Source organism: Dermochelys coriacea, chromosome 2, assembly GCF_009764565.3.
Source record: "Dermochelys coriacea isolate rDerCor1 chromosome 2, rDerCor1.pri.v4, whole genome shotgun sequence".
Classification (NCBI taxonomy): domain Eukaryota; kingdom Metazoa; phylum Chordata; order Testudines; family Dermochelyidae; genus Dermochelys; species Dermochelys coriacea.
Window position 1 is genome coordinate 211,201,904 of NC_050069.1, and position 19,696 is coordinate 211,221,599.

At 38.3% G+C, this 19,696-nt stretch overlaps 1 protein-coding gene across 7 annotated transcripts in view; it reads left to right on the forward strand.

The window, feature by feature from the left end:
- RAPGEF5 (Rap guanine nucleotide exchange factor 5) overlaps nt 1-19,696 on the forward strand; it is a 223,941-nt gene that overhangs the window by 187,544 nt on the left and 16,701 nt on the right. For 6 of the 7 annotated variants that reach the window (XM_038390290.2, XM_043509198.1, XM_038390287.2 and 3 more), the window contains 6 exons: nt 2,269-2,366; nt 4,106-4,228; nt 7,326-7,504; nt 11,582-11,672; nt 14,104-14,154; nt 15,267-15,354. In XM_038390290.2, the coding sequence (XP_038246218.1) occupies nt 2,269-2,366; nt 4,106-4,228; nt 7,326-7,504; nt 11,582-11,672; nt 14,104-14,154; nt 15,267-15,354 (630 nt within the window). The remainder of the gene's footprint in view (nt 1-2,268; nt 2,367-4,105; nt 4,229-7,325; nt 7,505-11,581; nt 11,673-14,103; nt 14,155-15,266; nt 15,355-19,696) is intronic. The other variant, XM_038390291.2, reaches the window with a different exon arrangement.

Here is a 19,696-nt window from a genome sequence, read left to right on the forward strand (position 1 = left end):
TTCTTGCTTAACAAAGAAAGGTTTATTGTCTCTTTCAAGGGAGATCACACAAATCACAGGCTGAAACTATTGATCTATTTGACCTGCTTGGCCCCATCATTTCCTTTGGTGTCTATCAGATCTTAGGGAAGCTGTTTTGCTTATAGTTCAGGCCCTACCAAATTCACAGCCATGAAAAATGCGCCATGGACCATGAAATCTGGTCTTGTGTGCTTTTACTATGTCCTATATAGATTTCATGGGGGAGACCAATGTTTCTCAAACTGGGGGTCCTGACCCAAAAGGGAGTTGCAGGGGGTAATAGGGGTATTTTAGGGGTGTCACAGTATTGCCACCCTTACTTTTGCACTGCCTTCAGATCTGGGTATTTGGAGAGCGGTGGCTGTTCGCCGGCCACCCAGCTCTGAAGGCAGCGCCCTGCCAGCAGCAGTGCAGAGATAAGGGTGACAATACCATACCATACCACCCTTATTTCTGCACTGCTGCCTTCAGAGCTGGGCAGCTAGAGAGTGGTGGCTGCTGACTGAGGGCCAACTCTGAAGGCAGCAGCGGAGAAGTAAGGGTGGCAATATCATATCATGCCATCCTTCCTTCTGCGCTGCTGCTGGTGGCAGCTCTGCCTTCAGAGTTGGGCTCTTGGCCAGCAGCCACTGCTCTCCAGCTGCCCAGCTCTGAAGACAGTGCTGCTGCCATCAGCAGCACAGAAGTAAGGGTAGAAGTACTGCACCCGCCCCCTACAATAATCTTGCAACACCTTCCACACACTGCACAACAACTCCTCTATGGGTCAGGACCCCTACAATTACAACATGGTGAAATTTCAGATTTAAATATCTGAAATCATGAAATTTATGATTTTTAAAATCCTATGACCGTAAAATTGACCAAAATGGACTGTGAATTTGAGAGGGCCCTTCTTATAGTATCCCCTGTTACTCTGAGTGAATACAAAGATGGTGATTTAACTAGTTGCATAAAAATAAGAAGCTGGATCTACAAAAGAGGCTAATGAATAGATTTAAAATATATGAGCCAAGTCCTCAGCTGGCATAAATTGGCGTAGCTTCATTGAAGTTGAGGATCTGGTCCTATATGTACTCACCTAAAATGGATAAATACAGTAAATTATGGCACATTAATTTATCTCATTCAAAACATAACGTCAAAGTCTCCTCCCCCCATGCAGAACCCAAACAAACAAACTTTGTGCAGGGTACCCATGCAGGTGACGAGGGGATGGCATCCTGCCCCTGCAACCCAGAGCCTGCGTGAGCAGCCATGCTACCACATTTAAGTGGGAGTTTTGGCCAGCAGATCCACATAATTTCCAGACATATTTGTCATGCCCCTGCCTGTGCCCTAACGTGCCTGAAGTGCCTTCTTAGAACTGCAAAACAACAGTGGGTTCTGCTGCTTTTCAGGTCTTGTGCATCTGTGTAACTAGGAGGCAGGATTTGTTGCTAAATAATAATGGTGATAATTTCATTGCTAGCTTTGATAGCTAAAGAAAACCAGCAATTCATAAATAATGAAGCATTGTATTATCTAACAGCCTATATATGCTTGTTTCTAGAGAAAGCACTAAAATAAAAATCACTATTACTTGTCTGTTAAATTTCAAAAGGAATTAAAAACCAACAATAAGAGTGTCACTTTTCAGTAACATTTGTAAGCCACAAATTGTTACCTCTTCTCCTTGATCAGTGCTATCAAAACTAAAGTGTCCTGATTGTTATGTACTATCAGTAGTATGGTCTGTGCATAACTCCCAGGTATTTCCCTTTTTTGGTTGTTATAACATCTGCATGAGTTAGAGATCTGCTGCATCTTTTGTTTGTGTCAGCAATGTAAATGTTAAAGATGTAATATTATTAAACCACTTGATTAAATAAACTAGGAAGTTTTCATTCAAAATTATTTCAAAACTTTTTACTCCTTGTAAATAGTGGTTCAAATGTAAATGTATCATTTACTACTAAGGAGCTGAAAGCATTTGTGCAGATGTCACAGACCTGAATAATTCAGCTTCATGGACATCTTGCTTTGATTGTATTTACTGTACGCCACATAGATAGTGGTATCTCAAGCCTGGTGGATAAATGGGAACAGGTTGATTAAATCATTAAATACTATGTACAATACTTGGTTACAATTGCGAAAACAAATTTTCCTTTTGGCATTTGTTTGCATGTGGAACTTGGTTATTTACATATCCTATAGACTTCTATTCTGAGGCTTCTGACTTTTTTTAATATATATATTTTAAAGAAAAACATGAACTGCAACCAAATGACCTGGCTATCTCAAAATCTCTCGAGGCAACCAGTCGGATGTATGTCTACAGAAAAGATCTGACTGATACTTTGGTAAGACTGTATGATCTAAAGCTGTATAATGGTCGATTTGTCTGATTCTAAGTCTAAGCCAAGTAGTTTTTCAATTATAATGATACTTTCAATGTACAATTTATTTTTCCAATTTCCTTAATAAAACTTGTCTGGACTTATTTGCAGAAAGGCAGCTGTAGCATAAATAACTGCCAAAGTCTCTCTCTGTAATTTATTGAGCTAATTGTGCCTTTTAAAATAAATGTTCCTGAATTTGAGTGTCTTTACTAAAGAGCAGTGGAATTAGTTAATGTGTCAAATAGGCTTAAGCTTTTATACCCATTTAAAGGGTTTGGTCAATTCATTGACATTTGTTAAGAGAGAAAAATTAAAAGTCAAATAGTGCATGGTCCGTGTGCAGGAATGGAAATTGGGTGGCGATGGAGAGAGCCAATGTAAGGAGCCTTATTTCCTTGTGCCTCTCAGCCACTTTGTAGGGCCAATGCATAATAGTATTTTTCATGCTCTGCTAAGTTCAGCATCTGTTCCTCCCTAGGATGGCTACTGCACAAAAGAGGCTCATGTCTGCCAGGGGAAGTAGGCAGACCCACAGAGTGAACCCATGCTCCTAGGTGCAGTCCCTCTCAGTATCTCAATATCTCTTGGGGTGGTGCTACTATACACCACCTGCAGTGTAGACCAGCACCTGTCAGGCACAGTTAGGTCCTCAATAAATGAACTTTTCAACAATCTTTTGTTGATATTGTAACTATGTAGAAAAAGTGTATGAGTATTCCAACTGCTGTGGTACATTATCAGTTTAATTAGTCTTCATGAATTTGTCCTATGCAAGAGAAATGTCTAGTTGCATTTTATTGGATGAGTTGACATGCTGTTATCATCATGTATCTTCCACGTTGTTTGCAGACTGTTAGCCACCTTTAAAAAATGTTAATAGCAAAACGTCCCCAGCAGGCGATAAGCAATCTAGTTTAATTAGTTACAGAGTTTTGTGGCGGGTTTTAAATTTTATTTTGTATCTGTCAAAAAAAAAAGCACTAAAATGATGTCTCAACTGATCAAAATCAGCTTTCATCTGGGCAGATGACTTGTGCCAAATTTCAGACTGGTGACATAAAAATGAGAGAGAAACCTTTTTGAAAATCAGATTTACAATAGCAATGGCAAATGATCCTTAACTCCGGTGGTATTAATGAGTTCCACAGTAATTTTTCCACGCTCAGTAATTTTTGTGAATTAGGCCTCACAATTTTTTATTGCTGCCTGACAGTTGCATTCAAAATAAGCCATTTTTCATCACAAAATTGATGGTTTTATGTAACTTGTAAATGTGCATTCTGGGATGCAAGTGCATTATGTATATTCTGTACAGTAAATCTGGTCTGTTTCCTTACTGGAACTCACCATAACATTGTCTTTATTTTTAATACAAAACTTGCTGGAGCATTATTTCTGATAACAGGCCATAGTGAGTCTAAGGATTTTACTTTCATTACGCTGTCTGCCTGGTCAATGTTTTATAATCACGTTTTAGAGAGAGAGAGAGGGCCTAATGCAATAAGAAGACATTGATCACATTCTCCTGTTTGTTAAACAGGCTGTAACTCATTGAAGGTGAACAGTATGATGAAAAAATTAAGTGCACTCAGGGAAGATTACTTTCTCAGTGTTGGGCTTTTACTTCAGTGCAGTAGCTAATTCAGGGCTGAGCATCTGGGAATTGCTCAGGATCCTTTTGTTTCTGTCCATTGACTTAGAATCCATATGCTGAAAATGAGGAATCACGGCAAAGGTCTGTGAGAATTTTGGGAATTAACACCTGGGATCTTGCCTTAGAATTAACATACTTTGATTGGAGTCTCTTCAATTCAATTCATGAGGTAAGAAGCAGTAACTTTAGTGTTACTGTATCACTAATTGTCCAAGTTGTTGTGGGGTTTTTTAATCAAAGGTACAAACATGGGTAAAATAAGTCATCATTAGAAGTTAGAATATAGGCTACAAATGGGAAAAAGAATGCATCATTTAAAATTCAAGCTGAAAGGTCTACTCTGTCTTTCATGCAGAGGAAACTGATGCAACATCATATCATTGTCATGACTTTGCAGTGTTCTGATGTTGCATTATTATGTTTACGTTGTAACATAAGTATCAAGACATCACAGTGCATCAGTATCAGTGAGTGGTGAGAATATCACATAAGCCCCAGAAGATGTTTTGGCAACCTTTGATAGCCTGTAAATCTGTCCAGGAAAAATTATTGCATACAACTTCCCTATGTTGGGGCATCTTGTGTTTTCTTTGGTCATATGTGAAATTTTAAAATTGTATTATTTTATATCTGAAAATAGAAAAGTAAGAAAAGTCTGTCTTTTACAATTAGTAGTATTATTTCAGTAAACGTGACTTTCTGATTGAGATAATAAAAGCCATACAATATGGGGGGGGGGGGGAGGGGAAGGGGGAGGGAAAGTGTACACAGCCACATCTCCTCTGGAAGGGACTCCATTAATTTGTATCAAGTTATCACTTTAAGCACAATGTAACCTGTGATTTTAGAAAAGCCACTACATTGCAACCTAGTGTGGAGGATTTTAAACTGGATTCAGAGAGGGCAAGTGCCAAAAGTCCACAAGTAAGCATAAAAAAGGGATAGATGGCTGGCCGGGGGGGGGGGGGGGAAGAGTGGGTGAAGGAACATGTAAAATTACTATAGAATTATAGGTCTTATTATCTATCCCTTTCCTAATGATTCCCAACATTCTCTTAGCTTTTTTGACTGCAGCTGCACACTGAGTAGACCCCATTATTTTATATGTAGAGTTGGTATTATGCTTTCCAATGTGCATTACTTTGCATTTATCAACATTGAATTTCATCTGCCATTTTGCTGCCCAGTCATCCAGTTTTGTGAGATCTCTTTGTAACTCTTTGCAGTCTGCTTTGGATTTAACTATCTTGAGTAGTTTTGTATGCAAATTTCGCCATCTCACCTCCTTCCTGACCTCAAACCTTTTTGATGTCTATAGTGAAACACTTCCTCCCTTTTTTCCCCCTGCCTATCCTTCCTGAACAAGCTATATCCCTCTATACCTATATCCCAGGCATGAGACTTATCCCACCAAGTCTCTGTAATGCCAATTAAGTCATAATTTATGTCATGGACTAATATACAGGAAGAATTGGAAGTATTTCCCATACTCCTTGTATTTGTGTGTGTGTATGTGTGTATATATATATATATATATATATATATTAAGATGATGAGCAGATTCCCCTACTGAACATAAGAACGGCCATACTGGGTCAGACCAAAGGTCCATCTAGCCCAGTATCCTATCTTCCAATAGTGGCCAATACCAGGTGCTTCAGAGCGAATGAACAGAACAGGTAATCATCAAATGTTCCATCCCCTATTGCCAATTACCAGCTTCTGGCAAACAGAGGCTAGGGACATCATCCCTGCCTATCCTGGATAATAGCCATTGATGGACCTATCCTTCATGAATTTATCTAGTTCTTTTTGAACCCTGTTATAGTCTTGGCCTTCACAACATCCTCTGGCAAGGAGTTCCAGAGGTTGACTGTGAATTGCATAAAGGAATACTTCCTTTTGTTTGTTTTAAACCTGCTGCCTATTAATTTGATTTGGTGACCCCTAGTTCTTACGTTATGAGAAGGAGTACATAACACTTCCTTATTTACTTTTGCGACACCAGTCATGATTTTATAGACCTCTATTATATCCCCCCATAGTCATCTCTTTTTCAAGATGAAAAGTCCCAATCTTATAAATCTCTCCTCATATGGAAGCTGTTCCATACCCCTAATAGTTTTTGTTGCCCTTTTCTGTACATTTTCCAATTCCAATAGATCTTTTTTGAGATGGGGTGACCACATCTGCACACAGTATTCAAGATGTGGGTGTACCATGGATTTATATAGAGGCAATATGATATTTTCTGTCTTATGGTATAGCTTTAATTGGTCCTGTCTCAGTGCAGGGGGCTGGACTCGATGACTTCTCAGGGTCCCTTCCAGGCCTACATTTATGAGATTCTAAAATGGCACAATCACTTAAGGTCCACTCCAGTGCCCAATGTGCCTTTCCACTGACTTTAATGGGCATTGCAACGAACCCTCTAAAGCAGTGCTACTCAAAGTGGTGGTCCGTGGACTGGTGCCAGTTCGCGAGCCATTGGCTGCCGGTCTGCACACACATTGGAAAAAAAATTGCCAGCCCCCCACATCAGATAGCTTGAGAAGCACTGCTCTAAAGCACAGTCCTGAGTAATCCAGAAGTCTCATGGGAATGAGGTGGATGGAGGAAATAGGGCCAGTGCAACAGAAATGTCAAAATCAAAATAGTAGTGAATCATCAACTGAAAAGTGTGGTGCCCCATTGAGAATAAGAGGAAGAATGTGACATCTTCCATTGCCTTTCATCTTAGATCTGCTCTCTGAGTTTTCCTCTAAGTTCCATTTAGAAACTTAGAAGTTCTATTTAGAAACTTTAAAACTACAAATGGGTGAACTTGTTCAGATAAAAAAATAAGAGACTTCCCCTTGCTCCCTGAAGCATTCACTATTTTTAGAATCAAATCTGAAATGAATTTTTTTTAAGGTTCTGGGGAAGTTCAGATGTGGGTTTTTTAGATGCGCTAAAAATGATTAAATGTTGAGAGAGACAGACTATTCTTGTCCTATTTCCAGTTGTGACCAGAAGTAGAGCTGCAGCAAATGTCATAAAAACACTTTTATGGCAAGATTTCCAATCCACATGCAAATTCAAGAGGCTCTAAACTCCAAACCAGAACTTTGAACCATTTAAGATTAACTCATCACTGATTAAAATACCCCTTATAAATAGCAATGATTTCTTACCTAATCTATTTTTTTAAATATATTGAATTTTAGATCATTTTAGCTTTATTTACAGTTTTTAAAAGCCCTAATAATACAATAATTGTGTTCCAGCAAGAGCTGATATACTTCACCTTCAGCAGACAGGGCAGTGGTGAAAACACTGTGAATCTTAGTCTTCTGCTTCAAAGATGCAATGAAGTACAACTTTGGGTAGCCACAGAAATACTCCTCTGCAGCCAGCTCTGTAAACGTGTACAGCTAGTGAAAAAATTCATCAAGATTGCTGCCCAGTAAGTAACTAAAGTTGAAACTGGAATCCTTCAAACATCTTTTCATTTGTGGGGGAGGGAGACAAAGTGGTGAAAGGGAATTTGTTGTTTATTATCCCTTGTCTTTAAATGTTTAGTAAGTGTGATGTACGCATAAAATGGTCTATAAATAACAATATTTAAACACTGGCCAAACCCAGGCATAATGCAGCTGAATGCTGTACAAGTCTTCATATATGTATGGCTGTTCTTTGTATCAAACAATGATGTCATGGCCTCTTGTGTGTTCTCTTCTGGCTGTTTAGTTTGATCTGTGAAGATCAAAGTCGCAAGCAGATATCACATAGGAATGCGCAGGCTCCCACTAAAGACTTGGCATGACATTTGGCCACTTTTTCAGTCAGTTTTCCATTTGTCTTGCTCAAAGTGTTTACAACCTTTCTTGATAATTGCTCTCCATTCAAGTCTTCCTCTTCAGCTCAGCCAATGCACCTACAACATGACCTGCAAAATTCAAGCTATTTCATTGTCTTTTGATGAAACCACCAAACTCATTTGCAATGTTAACCTTAAGCCCATACCTCCAGAGATGAAAGACTACTCATACTGAGCTATTGCACAGTCTACTCCTCTTGAGTGCGCTTAATTTAACAAAATTGTTATATTATTTAGTTACTTACATTTGCCAAATTTTAACTGAGAATACTGGATGGGCCATTCCTGCTCCATTACTAGCCTTTATGGTATGCCTGTGGAACATAATACAAGTAAATACTGTACATGGAGAGTCCATTTTGCTTTAATCACACCTGTTTTAGCAACCAAGGGAATGAAGCTATTGAAACAAATGCAGCCATTCTCCTCACCTCTATCATACATTCGTATGTATGCAATATGTGAATATTCATGTTCATAGAAAATGTATAATATGTTCCCACATCTATCCCTTCACCGATTGACTTGATTTAGTTTGTTCCAAGAGAGGCAATTATATAGAGAAGGCCATTCTCTGCTGAACCAATGTCTTTGGTGAAGTGCATTCCATTAATCTAATATAATGTACTTAGAAATGCAATTTGTTTTGGTTTGCAAGTTTTGTGCTATCCAGCAATGCATTTATTTCCAGGCTTATCAATTACTAACTTTGTTCTTATTCTGTCTGAAAGGATTGATTTCATGTGGCTCACTGGCTTCCCCGGTAACACTTATTTGTATTCCTAGAGGAGTTCATTGCTGTTTCCCATGAACAGGGATATATATGCCCTCTAGAGTCAGACATTGCTATGTCTGAGTTAATTCCATCTCTTTTAGGGGAATGTGAAGTTAAAGTTGCAGAAACCAAATATGGTAACTGGCAATTAATTTTTTTAATATATAATGCATTTTATATTTGCATTACTGATGTGCTCATCATTGTAGTATCTAGGAACCAAAATACAGATGCAGATTTAGATAAGCTTGTAGTTCATTCAAATGCTGCTCTAATCAGAAAAGTGACTCTCAAAAAGCAGCATTATAGGGTTCCATTTTTCTTGTATCTAACTAACTCCCAGAACAAACTGGTACATGGGGAATGTTTGGGGTACAGTAGGGAGAGGAGTGGCTTGAGCTCAATGTGCTCAGGCTGCTCTAACTCTTACCAGGGCAGAGAATTAGAGAGCCATAACCAGCTCTCTGATTGCCCTCTGTTCCGCTGCTCCCAGATGCTGAATGTAGCAGAAAATCTGACCTAACATCTCCCTGAGCTCCAGCTGGCTCAATGTAGGGCCATAACTTAAATCCCTGTGTTTGGTGCTCTTACACTGCACTGCTGAGTTCCCTAGAAATACCCAAAATAGATGAACAGGAGAATTTTATTTTAATGTTGACAAATGCAAAAAGTAGAGAGAATGTTGTAAGAATATTGATTCCTACACTTTTAAAAATTATAAATTCTACCCAAAAATTAATGTTAACAAAAAGAAAGACGGAACCACTACTCTGGTTATACAGGAGAATTGTAGAAGCAATATTTAAGGAGAGTAGATGAAGTAAAGGGAATTATTGATCAGTTAGTCTAATATAGATGCCAAGTTATTTTCTTGAGGAAATAAATCTGTATGCACTTAGAAGTAATCCTCTTGATGAGAGAGAGAGGTAAGCATGCATTTGGAAAGAACAGATCATGACAATTGGATATCATTACAAGTTTGGTAAGCAAAATAGTACAGTGGACATAAACTCTGATTCAAAATTAATTAAAGTCAATGGAAGATTTGTAAAAACCAATAGCATGAGACATTTCCTGCCATGAAGAGTTTAAGGCCATTCTAAGGCCTGGATCATGCAAACACATAGGATATGTCTACACAACTATAACAGACTTGTTGGCCCAGCTTAGCTGACCCGGGCTCACAGGGTTCGGGCTGTGGGGGCTATAAAATTGCAGCATGTACATTCAGGTTCAGGTTGCAGCCAGAGCTGTGAGACCCCTAAGGGTATATTTACACTGCAATGTAAGTCCAGGGTTAGTAGACTTGAATTAGCAGGCTCCAGGTTTGTTAATCTAGGGCTTGAGTGTCTAACTCCAGGTTAGGAATTGTTGGGGGTCCAGTGTCTATACTGTTATGCAGGCCCAAGTCCAACCACCCATATCCCAGACTTCCTAGTTCCCTCCCAAAATGTGACCTCTCTAGCTCTTTGTGGTACAGTGTGTGAAATTCTCCACCAAACTTGACTGTTAGAGGACAAAAACAGTCTTCCTGTGGGATTGTGGAATACATTTGGCAGACTCCCAGAGCTCTAGTCCCTTTCAGTGGCCTTTACACTGCAAAGCAGTTGGACTTGAACCCTACTCTGGGTCCTGCCTTGACTCAGGCTCAGAACCTCCCCTCCTGTGTGGTCCTCCTACTACGCTGGGTCTGATCTCTGGGTTAGCATGACTGGTGTATACACGAAACGGGTTAATCTTGAGCCTGAATTCAAACCCTGAGTTTATATTACAATGTAGACATACCCTTAGGCACGTACCTAACTTTACTTAAATGAGTAATCCCATTGAAGACGGTGGGACTACTCATGTGATTAACATTAATTTAAGACAATCCCAGCATATCTAATTTTTATAGTTGAACTTCAGATTCAGTCTTGCTTGAGAAAGTGGAATGATACTGTTTGGATAGCATACTATAGTTTGTGATTACATATTTGCTAATGGGTTAAAAGTAAATAGGGAATAATCATATATAGTAAACATGAAATTAGAGAGAGGTATCCAGCAGAATTTCACAGTTATCAGTAGTAGGGACCAGTAGTAACTAATAATTAATCTAGAGGGATATGTAAATTGAACATTTGCAGACAATAACAAATTGAGGGACTACAAATACATTGGAGGGTAGAGAGAAAATACAGAATGACCTAAAGAGTTTACTGTTATGTGCAAACAACAATAAGGAGAGATTTAATTTAGATAAATGCAGAGTAATACAACTAGGGAATACTAATACAAACCAAAGAAATATACAAGAGATTGGTTAAAGCAGCATTGTGGAGGAGGTCCTTGTGTGATAATAGATGACAAATTAAAGACAAGGTCAAGGTGTGATGTTGCAAAAAATAAATCTTATACAGAATTTGTATTTATAGAGGAGTAGCACATGAGAAAATAGAAAAGTAAAGGTAGAAACGGCCCTCACCCCATATATATGCATTTCATTGGTAAGGCCAGAATTCAAGTACTGTGTACAGTTTTCCAATATTTTCTGGGGGGGAGTGGGGAATTGATAAATTATGATAAAGAAGGATGACAAAAATGAAAAAAAGGATTGCAGGCCTTGACTGTGAAGAGAAACGAAGAGAAATGAATATGTATAACTACAGAAAAGATGATAAAGGAGGGTGAAAATATTTGTATAACAACACAATAGAGGGCAAGGAAGCATTCTGTAGGGTAAAGGACTAGTAATCGTTTCAGTTTAGAGGACAGTCTTGTAATAGTGCAGGAAAGTTGGACTTGATAACCTGGGATATTTTTCCATCCCAATTATCTATTATTCTCTGAGGACAGGAAATCAGAGTGTAATGTCCATTTTCTAAAAAAATATTATTATTCTACAGCTGCAAAGCCCAAAGAAACCTGAACTCATTCTTTGCCATTGTTATGGGTCTAAACACTGCATCTGTCAGCCGGCTGTCTCAAACCTGGGAGGTAAGCCATGTCTTTGTATCTTTTCAGTCATGTCAAAACTATATTTTGCACAAGTTTTTGATGATGATTTTTTTTTTAAGATACTAGCTCTACATACTGAAATCAAGTGTGAGGAAAATGGTGGTGGTGGGAAGTGTCAGTATATAGATGTCTACATTACCTGTAAATGCAGACTACCTGAGAATGCTAGTGGATCTAAATTTATTCTTGCAGAAGTTTTAAATAAGGACAAAGCAAAGAGAGGTATCCAAGATCAGATGAGTTACCCATAAAGGTCCAGAAATTATTAGTAGTACAGTTTTGAACTATGGTGGAGAAGACTAGTTAAATTTAAGTAAGGAATGGATTCCAAAGAAACAGAATCATTATATATGGAAGAGTTTCATTTAAAATTTTACAAAATAAAAAGATACCCCCATAAGGGTAACCCTTGATTAAACTCTTGCCCAGCTGTTTATTTTAGCAACAAGTTTAGGAAATGGGACATGAATAAGTAACATATTTAAAAACCTAGATTAATGGTTAAAGAAGCTACAAGTTGCCAAACAGAGGAGGGGATATTAAGAGGGGGATTCCACTGGGATCTGTGTTTATACTGCTGCTGTTTCCATCAAAATAAATTACTGAGTGGTAATACCAGTAAACTAATTATATTTTCTGATTACCCAAAATCAGGGAAGTGTTGACTGGTATTACAGAATAAACCACAAGCAGGCGATAATCCAAAGGATTTGAATCTGTAATGCAAACAAGAATACAGTGCCTGCAATGGACACTATGAAAAATACCCTCAAGTACAACCAGCAGAATTCAAACAGCAGAAAGGGGCTTATACTCAGCCATATTAAGAGTGAAGTCATCCCCTCCCATACAAAATAACATGGAAAGAAAAATGAACTGTATATGTCAATGACTAATGCTGTGGGGCAACAAGAGCCAATAATTCCCAGTATGGGGAGGAGCTTGTGGGAACCCAGAAAGGCAAAGGGTAGGAACCAGTAAATGATTGGATGGCTCAAAATCTTCAGAGAAATCTGCAAATCTTGGGGCATCTGCACAGGAAGCGAGCCCCTCTGCATTACTTCCTAAACCACCCTCCCCACCAGCAGTGCTGCTCACTCAGGAGCTAAACTACCATTGCCTACCTGTTGGGGCCTGCTTTCATCCCACTCTTTGAGGGGTAAGGTAAAAAGGTGTGGACTGGGAGAAAATACTGTAGAAAAGGTACCCTGCATATCTACTCTGGAGCAGCGGAACTGCAGCAGTTTTGCTGCTTTGGGAATGTGTTCTGTGCCTCTGATATATTTCAGCCTCTAAGAATAAAATGTATTGTTTATCTGAACACGTACAGTACTTATTAGTGGATCAGCAATGGCTAAGGTGTCTGTCTTATACACTCTGTGTGTGCATGTGAATAAATATAATAAAATACACACACACAGTTTTTTTTCCTTTTTGAAATGTGTGTAGCTACAGTTGTTTGCCTGGCATTCTTTAAATTGGCAAAATTTTACTACAGAAAAATTTCAAAATCCAAAAACTTGTATGCATCAGTAATTTGAATTCTAGGAAATAGAGAGCAATGCTTATAAATTAATCACAATTACTTATCCGTGCAAATTAAGTCACCTAAGTTCAAGCAGCCAGTTATACACCAACCTATGCTGAATATGCACTTGCATTTTTAAATAGATGGCTGCCTTCCCAGGCATGCCCTACTATCTTTGTGCTCACTATAGTGTGTTTTAAGGCATCTAACTTCCTCTGGTTGAAGATATTAAAATCTGTGCAAGTGCAATTCCACATGCAGTTCTTTTAGGTGTGCAGTTGCTACTGTTTTAATCATACAGCAAAGGTACATTTTTTAAAAATTGAGGGTATAATCCTGCAAAATTTGCTCATGTGAGTAGTCTCAGTGGGCCTGATTCTCCTCCCAGTTACATCAGTGTATATCAGGAGTAACTGAGCTTAGTGTGAGACAAGAATCTGCCCATTGATTTGTAGGATTGGAACCTGAGCCCACATTTCAGGAAAAGAGTTAGGAGATTATTGAAATGGCATCTGAATTATTGAATATTTAAATTGTCAGCCTATTGTTGTTTCCATATTCACAAATGTATTAAGACAAATGGGGCAGACATGGAAGTTAGAGAGGAAGATGAAAACAGATGTTCAGAAGCAATTTTCATAAGAATCATGACTGTGTCGAATCTCAAAAGGCAAGACTGCTAAATCTAATAGACTGGTATAGCGCTAAACATTATTCATAGCTGCAGATTTTAGTACTGGGAAAAGAATGATAACTGACTGAGGAAGTGGCTTGGTGCTATTTGACACTTTACACATGACAGACAATCTCAGAAAGAAAAACTGTATTTTTCTGCATATTTGATTTCTTTAGTCCCATTTCCTTTTTTCCCCCCCACCTCAGAAAATCCCTGGGAAGTTTAAGAAACTCTTCACTGAACTTGAAAGTTTGACAGTAAGTACTGTGCTAGTGCTAGAAAAAATTAGCTCCCCAGTTGTCCCCCCTCTAACTTATTTCTTGTGGAACTGACTGCCATTGTCTAAAATTGAGATTGCCTTTCTCTGATCATGATTTGCCACAGACCGCACACATCTCAATAGTGTGCAGTGGTCTCAAAAAAGAGTAAATAAACTCATTCTCATGGACTTGGCACAGGGGGGAAATAAAGACCCAAAGTCTGTGCTTGGCTTTCCTGGTGTAAATCTGGAAGTAATTCCATTGCCATGGTAGCTGATCACCATTCCCTTGCTACCCAACAAAAGATTTCAGAATCTGTCATTTATTTTTTGTAATAAGAATCTGTAGAAAGAGAGAATAGGCATGAAAAAGCGGGGTGGGGGGAAGGGGAAGGAAGGAATCAAAAGTTTAGAGCCAGACTTTGCCTCCCTTACTTCTGTTGTGAGATACTCTTCAGCATGAGTATTTCCTTTGCCTTTCCTGAGGCTAGCAAGGTTACCACTGAATTGAGTAAGAATGGCAAAATCTGTACCTTAATGATAGTTTCATTTTTACATAATTATCACAATTGGAATTCTTATACAATAATTACATGTCCTCAAGTTAGAAATGTTTATAAATATAAATTTAATAGTATGTACTATTTTAGAGTTTTAGAATTGCAGTACTTACATTTCATACAACCGCTCAGCTGCCTTCAATTATTTTGTTCTTTAAGATATCTGATATGTGTTGTATTGTTTAATGAGTTAATTTTTCACTGGAAAAATGGCACTTGTTAGAACCGATTCTGTTTGATATTAAAATGATGAGATTAGAGATTATGTGGGAAAATTACAGAACAGTCAAATGGTGAATTTCTCATATAGCTATCTCCTATTTTAGAACCATTTCATGTACAGGAATATAATCATTTCTATTTCCTTCGTTGTTTACATTTCCTATTCAGTTTAGTAAGTCACCTCTCCTAGGAAACCTTTATCTACCTCATTTCCCAAAGAACCTTTTATATCTAAATCACGTTCAGTTCAGAAGCCTATAATGGATTTAGAATTGCTCTTTTTATAACCTATTGATTTTTCTCTTTTATTACTAAAATGATTTTGCAGGACCCTTCTCTGAATCACAAAGCCTACAGAGATGCATTCAAGAAAATGAAGTCTCCGAAAATTCCTTTCATGCCCTTACTTCTGAAAGGTAATGTTAAATCTTATCTGCCCTTTTTTGCCATGTAATTCCATCTACAGAAATGTGTAGTGGTTAGTTACTGTAAGTGTAAGGTGATTTTTCCCACATGTTTTTTCACAAGTATAGATATAATATGTATGAGACTTCAGTAGCACTTGCTTTGGATAATAAACAGTTGCCTTTTAAAAAATAGGTAAGAATCACATTTTTTTTCAACTGCTTTGAAACTTTAGAGCCTTCCCACTCACCTACTGATAATACAGTCCCTCTGAGCTGTGAGTGTGAAACCTTAGGTCTGGGGAAAATAACTTGTGTATCTCTTGAGTGGCACCACCTGGCTGTGGATGATGCATGAAAACAACATTGATGGGTACCAAAGGGAGAAAAGTCAAACCTTACTCAGCCAGAGGAGAGGTTACGGATTGTTTTAATGGATATTGAACTGGATTTAATTGAGATCAAAATCTCTCCCATTTATCTATCAAACATACATGGTGTTTATGAATGGGGAGGATTTGGGAGTGAACCCCTTGCACCCTGTGAATTCTGAGAAAGACAATGAACAACTATTCAACATAGTTAAGTAGCCAATTAAGTGGCAGGTATTTCAAGTATCCTATCATCTTGGATTAATTTATTATTAATCATCTTGTCTTTGATCATGACAAATTCATTTGATGTCCCTGTATTCCAGAAGTGTTCTCTTTAATACATTCATTAAAACCAGGTTACAGTTGCATACATGTAAAATGTTTTCAAGGGAAAATTCTCCAAACAGGCTAAAAATGTCTGGGAGTTACCAGGTCCCTAGTCATCTGAAGGGTTTGTGTATATATACTGGAGAATTTTAGTTTTGTTGTCATGATATTTTAATGGATGACAAGATGGAAGTTCTTAAACAGAGAGGGTAAAAACAAACAATCAAACAAATCCACCAAACACCAAGCAGTCCATTCTCTGCTTACTCTCTGCATTCTGATGTTGCCTCAGTATATTGATGTTTGCACAGCAATACAGCATTGTATATAAGACCATGTACATAAAACCATGTATGCAACCAGCATTGCCATTACCTATTCTTACATCTCTAAGATGCATGGGGATACCAGGAATACCTTACAAAATCTTACCAGAATCCCCACAAATAATAGAGTGCTATTTTAAGGGACATTGTCATGGTTGATAGTCCAAATGAGTTCTATATTGCCTTCTTTGTTTCTTCCCCTCTTTCAATCCATGTAATTATTTGTATGCAAACCTAGATGCTTTAGTGCTGTTTGTTAATGCAAATTAAAAAAAGTCAATAGCCTAGAAATAATGAGCAACCCCACCAAAATATTCAAAGCACAAGACGTGGTAGTAATAGGGGACTTGAAGTACCCAGACATCTGTTGGAAGAGTAATACAGCAAAACACAAAATGTCCAATAAGTTCTTTGAATGTATTGGTGACATCTTTTCCTTTCAGAAGAGGAAGTAACAAGGGGGAGAGCCATTTTAGACTTTATTCTGTCTACCTGGGATGAATTGGTTGTGAATCTGAAGGTTGAACGGAATTTGGGTGAAAGAGAATCATTAAATCTATCATTTCGTGATCAAAGGAAAGTAAGGAGTGAAAACAGCAGAATAAGTACATTGGACTTAGTCTGCTTTTTTTTTAACAAACTCAGAGGAGGAAGGTTATGTCCTATGGGAAGACAATCTAAGGGGAAAAGGAGTTCAGTAGAGCTGATAGTTTAATGAATTAAAATTGCAATAAAAACTGTCCAAAGGCAGAGAAAAGATAGAAAGAATAGTAAGAGGCTAATATGGCTTCATCAGGAGCTCATTAATGAGCTGAAAATCAAAAAAGAAATCCTACAGTAAGTGGAAATATGGACAAATTTCTAAGAAGGAGTACAAAAGAAAGCACAAGTATGCAGGGACAAAATCAAAAACGCTAAGACGCAAAATGGTTACAAGTAGCAGGAGACATACAAGGCAATAAGAACAGGTTCTATAGGTACGTTAGGAGTAAGAGAAAAGTCAAAAGAAGGCTTAAGTTCTCTATTTAGTGGAGAAGGAGAACTAATAACAGATGACCTCAAGAAGACTGAGGTGTTTAGTGCCTATTTTGCTTCAGTGTTCAATAAAAAGGTTAATTGTGACCAGTTGCTTACCACAGTTATTATTAAGGATAAGATTATGTCACAGAAGTCATGGATGCTGTGACTTACGAAGACCTCTGTGACATTTTCTGCTTCAGCCCCGGGGTGGTGGGGCTGCAGCTGGCGGGGGGCAGTCGCAGCTGTCAGCCGCTGAGGGCGGCAAGTGCTGGAAACCCTCCCCCCCGCAGTGGGGCTCAGGGTCTGGCCCTCTCCCCCCCATCAGCCCCATTTTGTCACAGTTATTTTTAGCAAGGGTACTTAGGGAACTAGCTGAAGCAATCTCAAAACCATTAATGATTATCTCCAGGAACTCATGAAGGATGGGTGAGGTCCCAGTGGACTAGGAAAGAGCAACCATAACACCTATTGTTAAAAGGGGGAGAAAAAGGACCTGGAGAATTATAGTCAGCAAATCTTTGATACCTGGAAAGATACTGGAACAAATTTTTAAACAATCAATTTGTAAGTACCTAGAGGAGAATAGGGTGATAAGTAATAGCCAACATAGATTTGTCAAGAACAAATTATGACAGACCAACCTCATTTCCATCTTTGACTGGGTTACTGGCTTAATGGAGGGGTAAAGCTGTACATGTGATATATCTTGATTTTAGTAAGGCTTTTGACACAGTCCCAAATGATAGTCTCTTGAGCAAACTAGGGAGATGTGGTCTAAATGAAATTACTATAAGGTGAGTGCACAATTGTTTGAAAGACTGTACTCAAAGAATAGATATCAATGGTTTGCTGTCACACTGGGAGAGCGTATCCAGTGGGGTCCCGCAGGGGTTTGTCCTTGATTGATACTATTCAATATTTTCTTTAATGACTTGGATAATGAAGTGGAGAGTAGGCTTCTAAAATCTGCATATGAAACCAAGTCAGGAGGAGTTGCTAGCATTTTGAAGAACAGGATTAGAATTCAAAACAACCTTTATAATTTGGAAAATTCGACTGAAATCAACAAGATGAAATTTAGTAAAGATGATTGCAAAGTACTTCACTTCAGAAGAAAAAATCAGATGCAGAACTACAAAATGGGGAATAACTGTCTCGGCAGTAATACTGCTAAAAAGGATCTGGGTGCTCTAGTGGATCACAAATTGCATATGAGTCAATAATGTGAGGCAGTTGCAAAAAAAGCTAATATAATAATGGATGTATTAATGGAAGTGAGGCCTCAGATGGAGTACAGTGTACAGTTTCTGGGCACCACACTTAAGGTTTAACATACCTGACCTATGAGGAAAGATTAAATAAAACTGAGCATGTTTAATGTTGAGAAAAGAAGTCTGAGGGGGAGGACCTGATAACAATCTTCAAATATGGTTAGGGCAGTTTTAAAGTGGACTTTGAGCAATTGTTCTCCATGTCCACCGAAGGTAGGACAAGAATGAATGGGTTTAATCTGCAGCGAGGAAGATTTAGGTCGATATTAGGAAAAATTTTCTAACTATAAGGATAGTTAAGTACTGGAATAGGCATCCCAGGGAGGTTGTGGAATCCCCGTTAATGATGGTTTTTAAGAACAGGTTAGACAAGCTCCTGTCAGGGATGGGCTAGATCAGGGGTCGGCAACCTTTCAAAAGTGGTGTGCCGAGTCTTCATTTATTCACTCTCATTTAAGGTTTCGCATGCCAGTAATACATTTTAATGTTTTTAGAAGGTCTCTTTCAATAAGTCTGTAATATATAATGAAACTATTGTTGTATGTAAAGTAAATACGGGTTTTAAAATGTTTAAGAAACTTCATTTACAATTAAATTAAAATGCAGCGCCCCCTGGACCGGTGGCCAGGACCCGGGCAGTGTGAGTGTCACTGAAAATCAGCTCGCGTGCCACAGGTTGCCTACCCCTGGGCTAGATGATCTAGGTATATTTGCTCCTGCCTCAGCACAGGGAGGCTGGCACAGATGACCTCTCAAGGTCCCTTCCAGCCCTACATTTCTGTGCTTCTATGAATAGCAAAGTAATGTACTCAGATAAAGAGGAACAAAAACAATAAGGGGAGGAAGCAGATTTAAGTCTGAATAGGTAAGAAAAGCAATAAGAATGTTTTCTCATTCTAATTATGAAAAATACCTTGACAGAGTCCCTTTTACATTAATTGAATTTAAACACTGGGCCTTGTTACTGCACAGATATAGTTTTTGAAAATCTGGCTGATTTTTCAAATATTTTATAAAATCCAGTGTTTCACCCTTA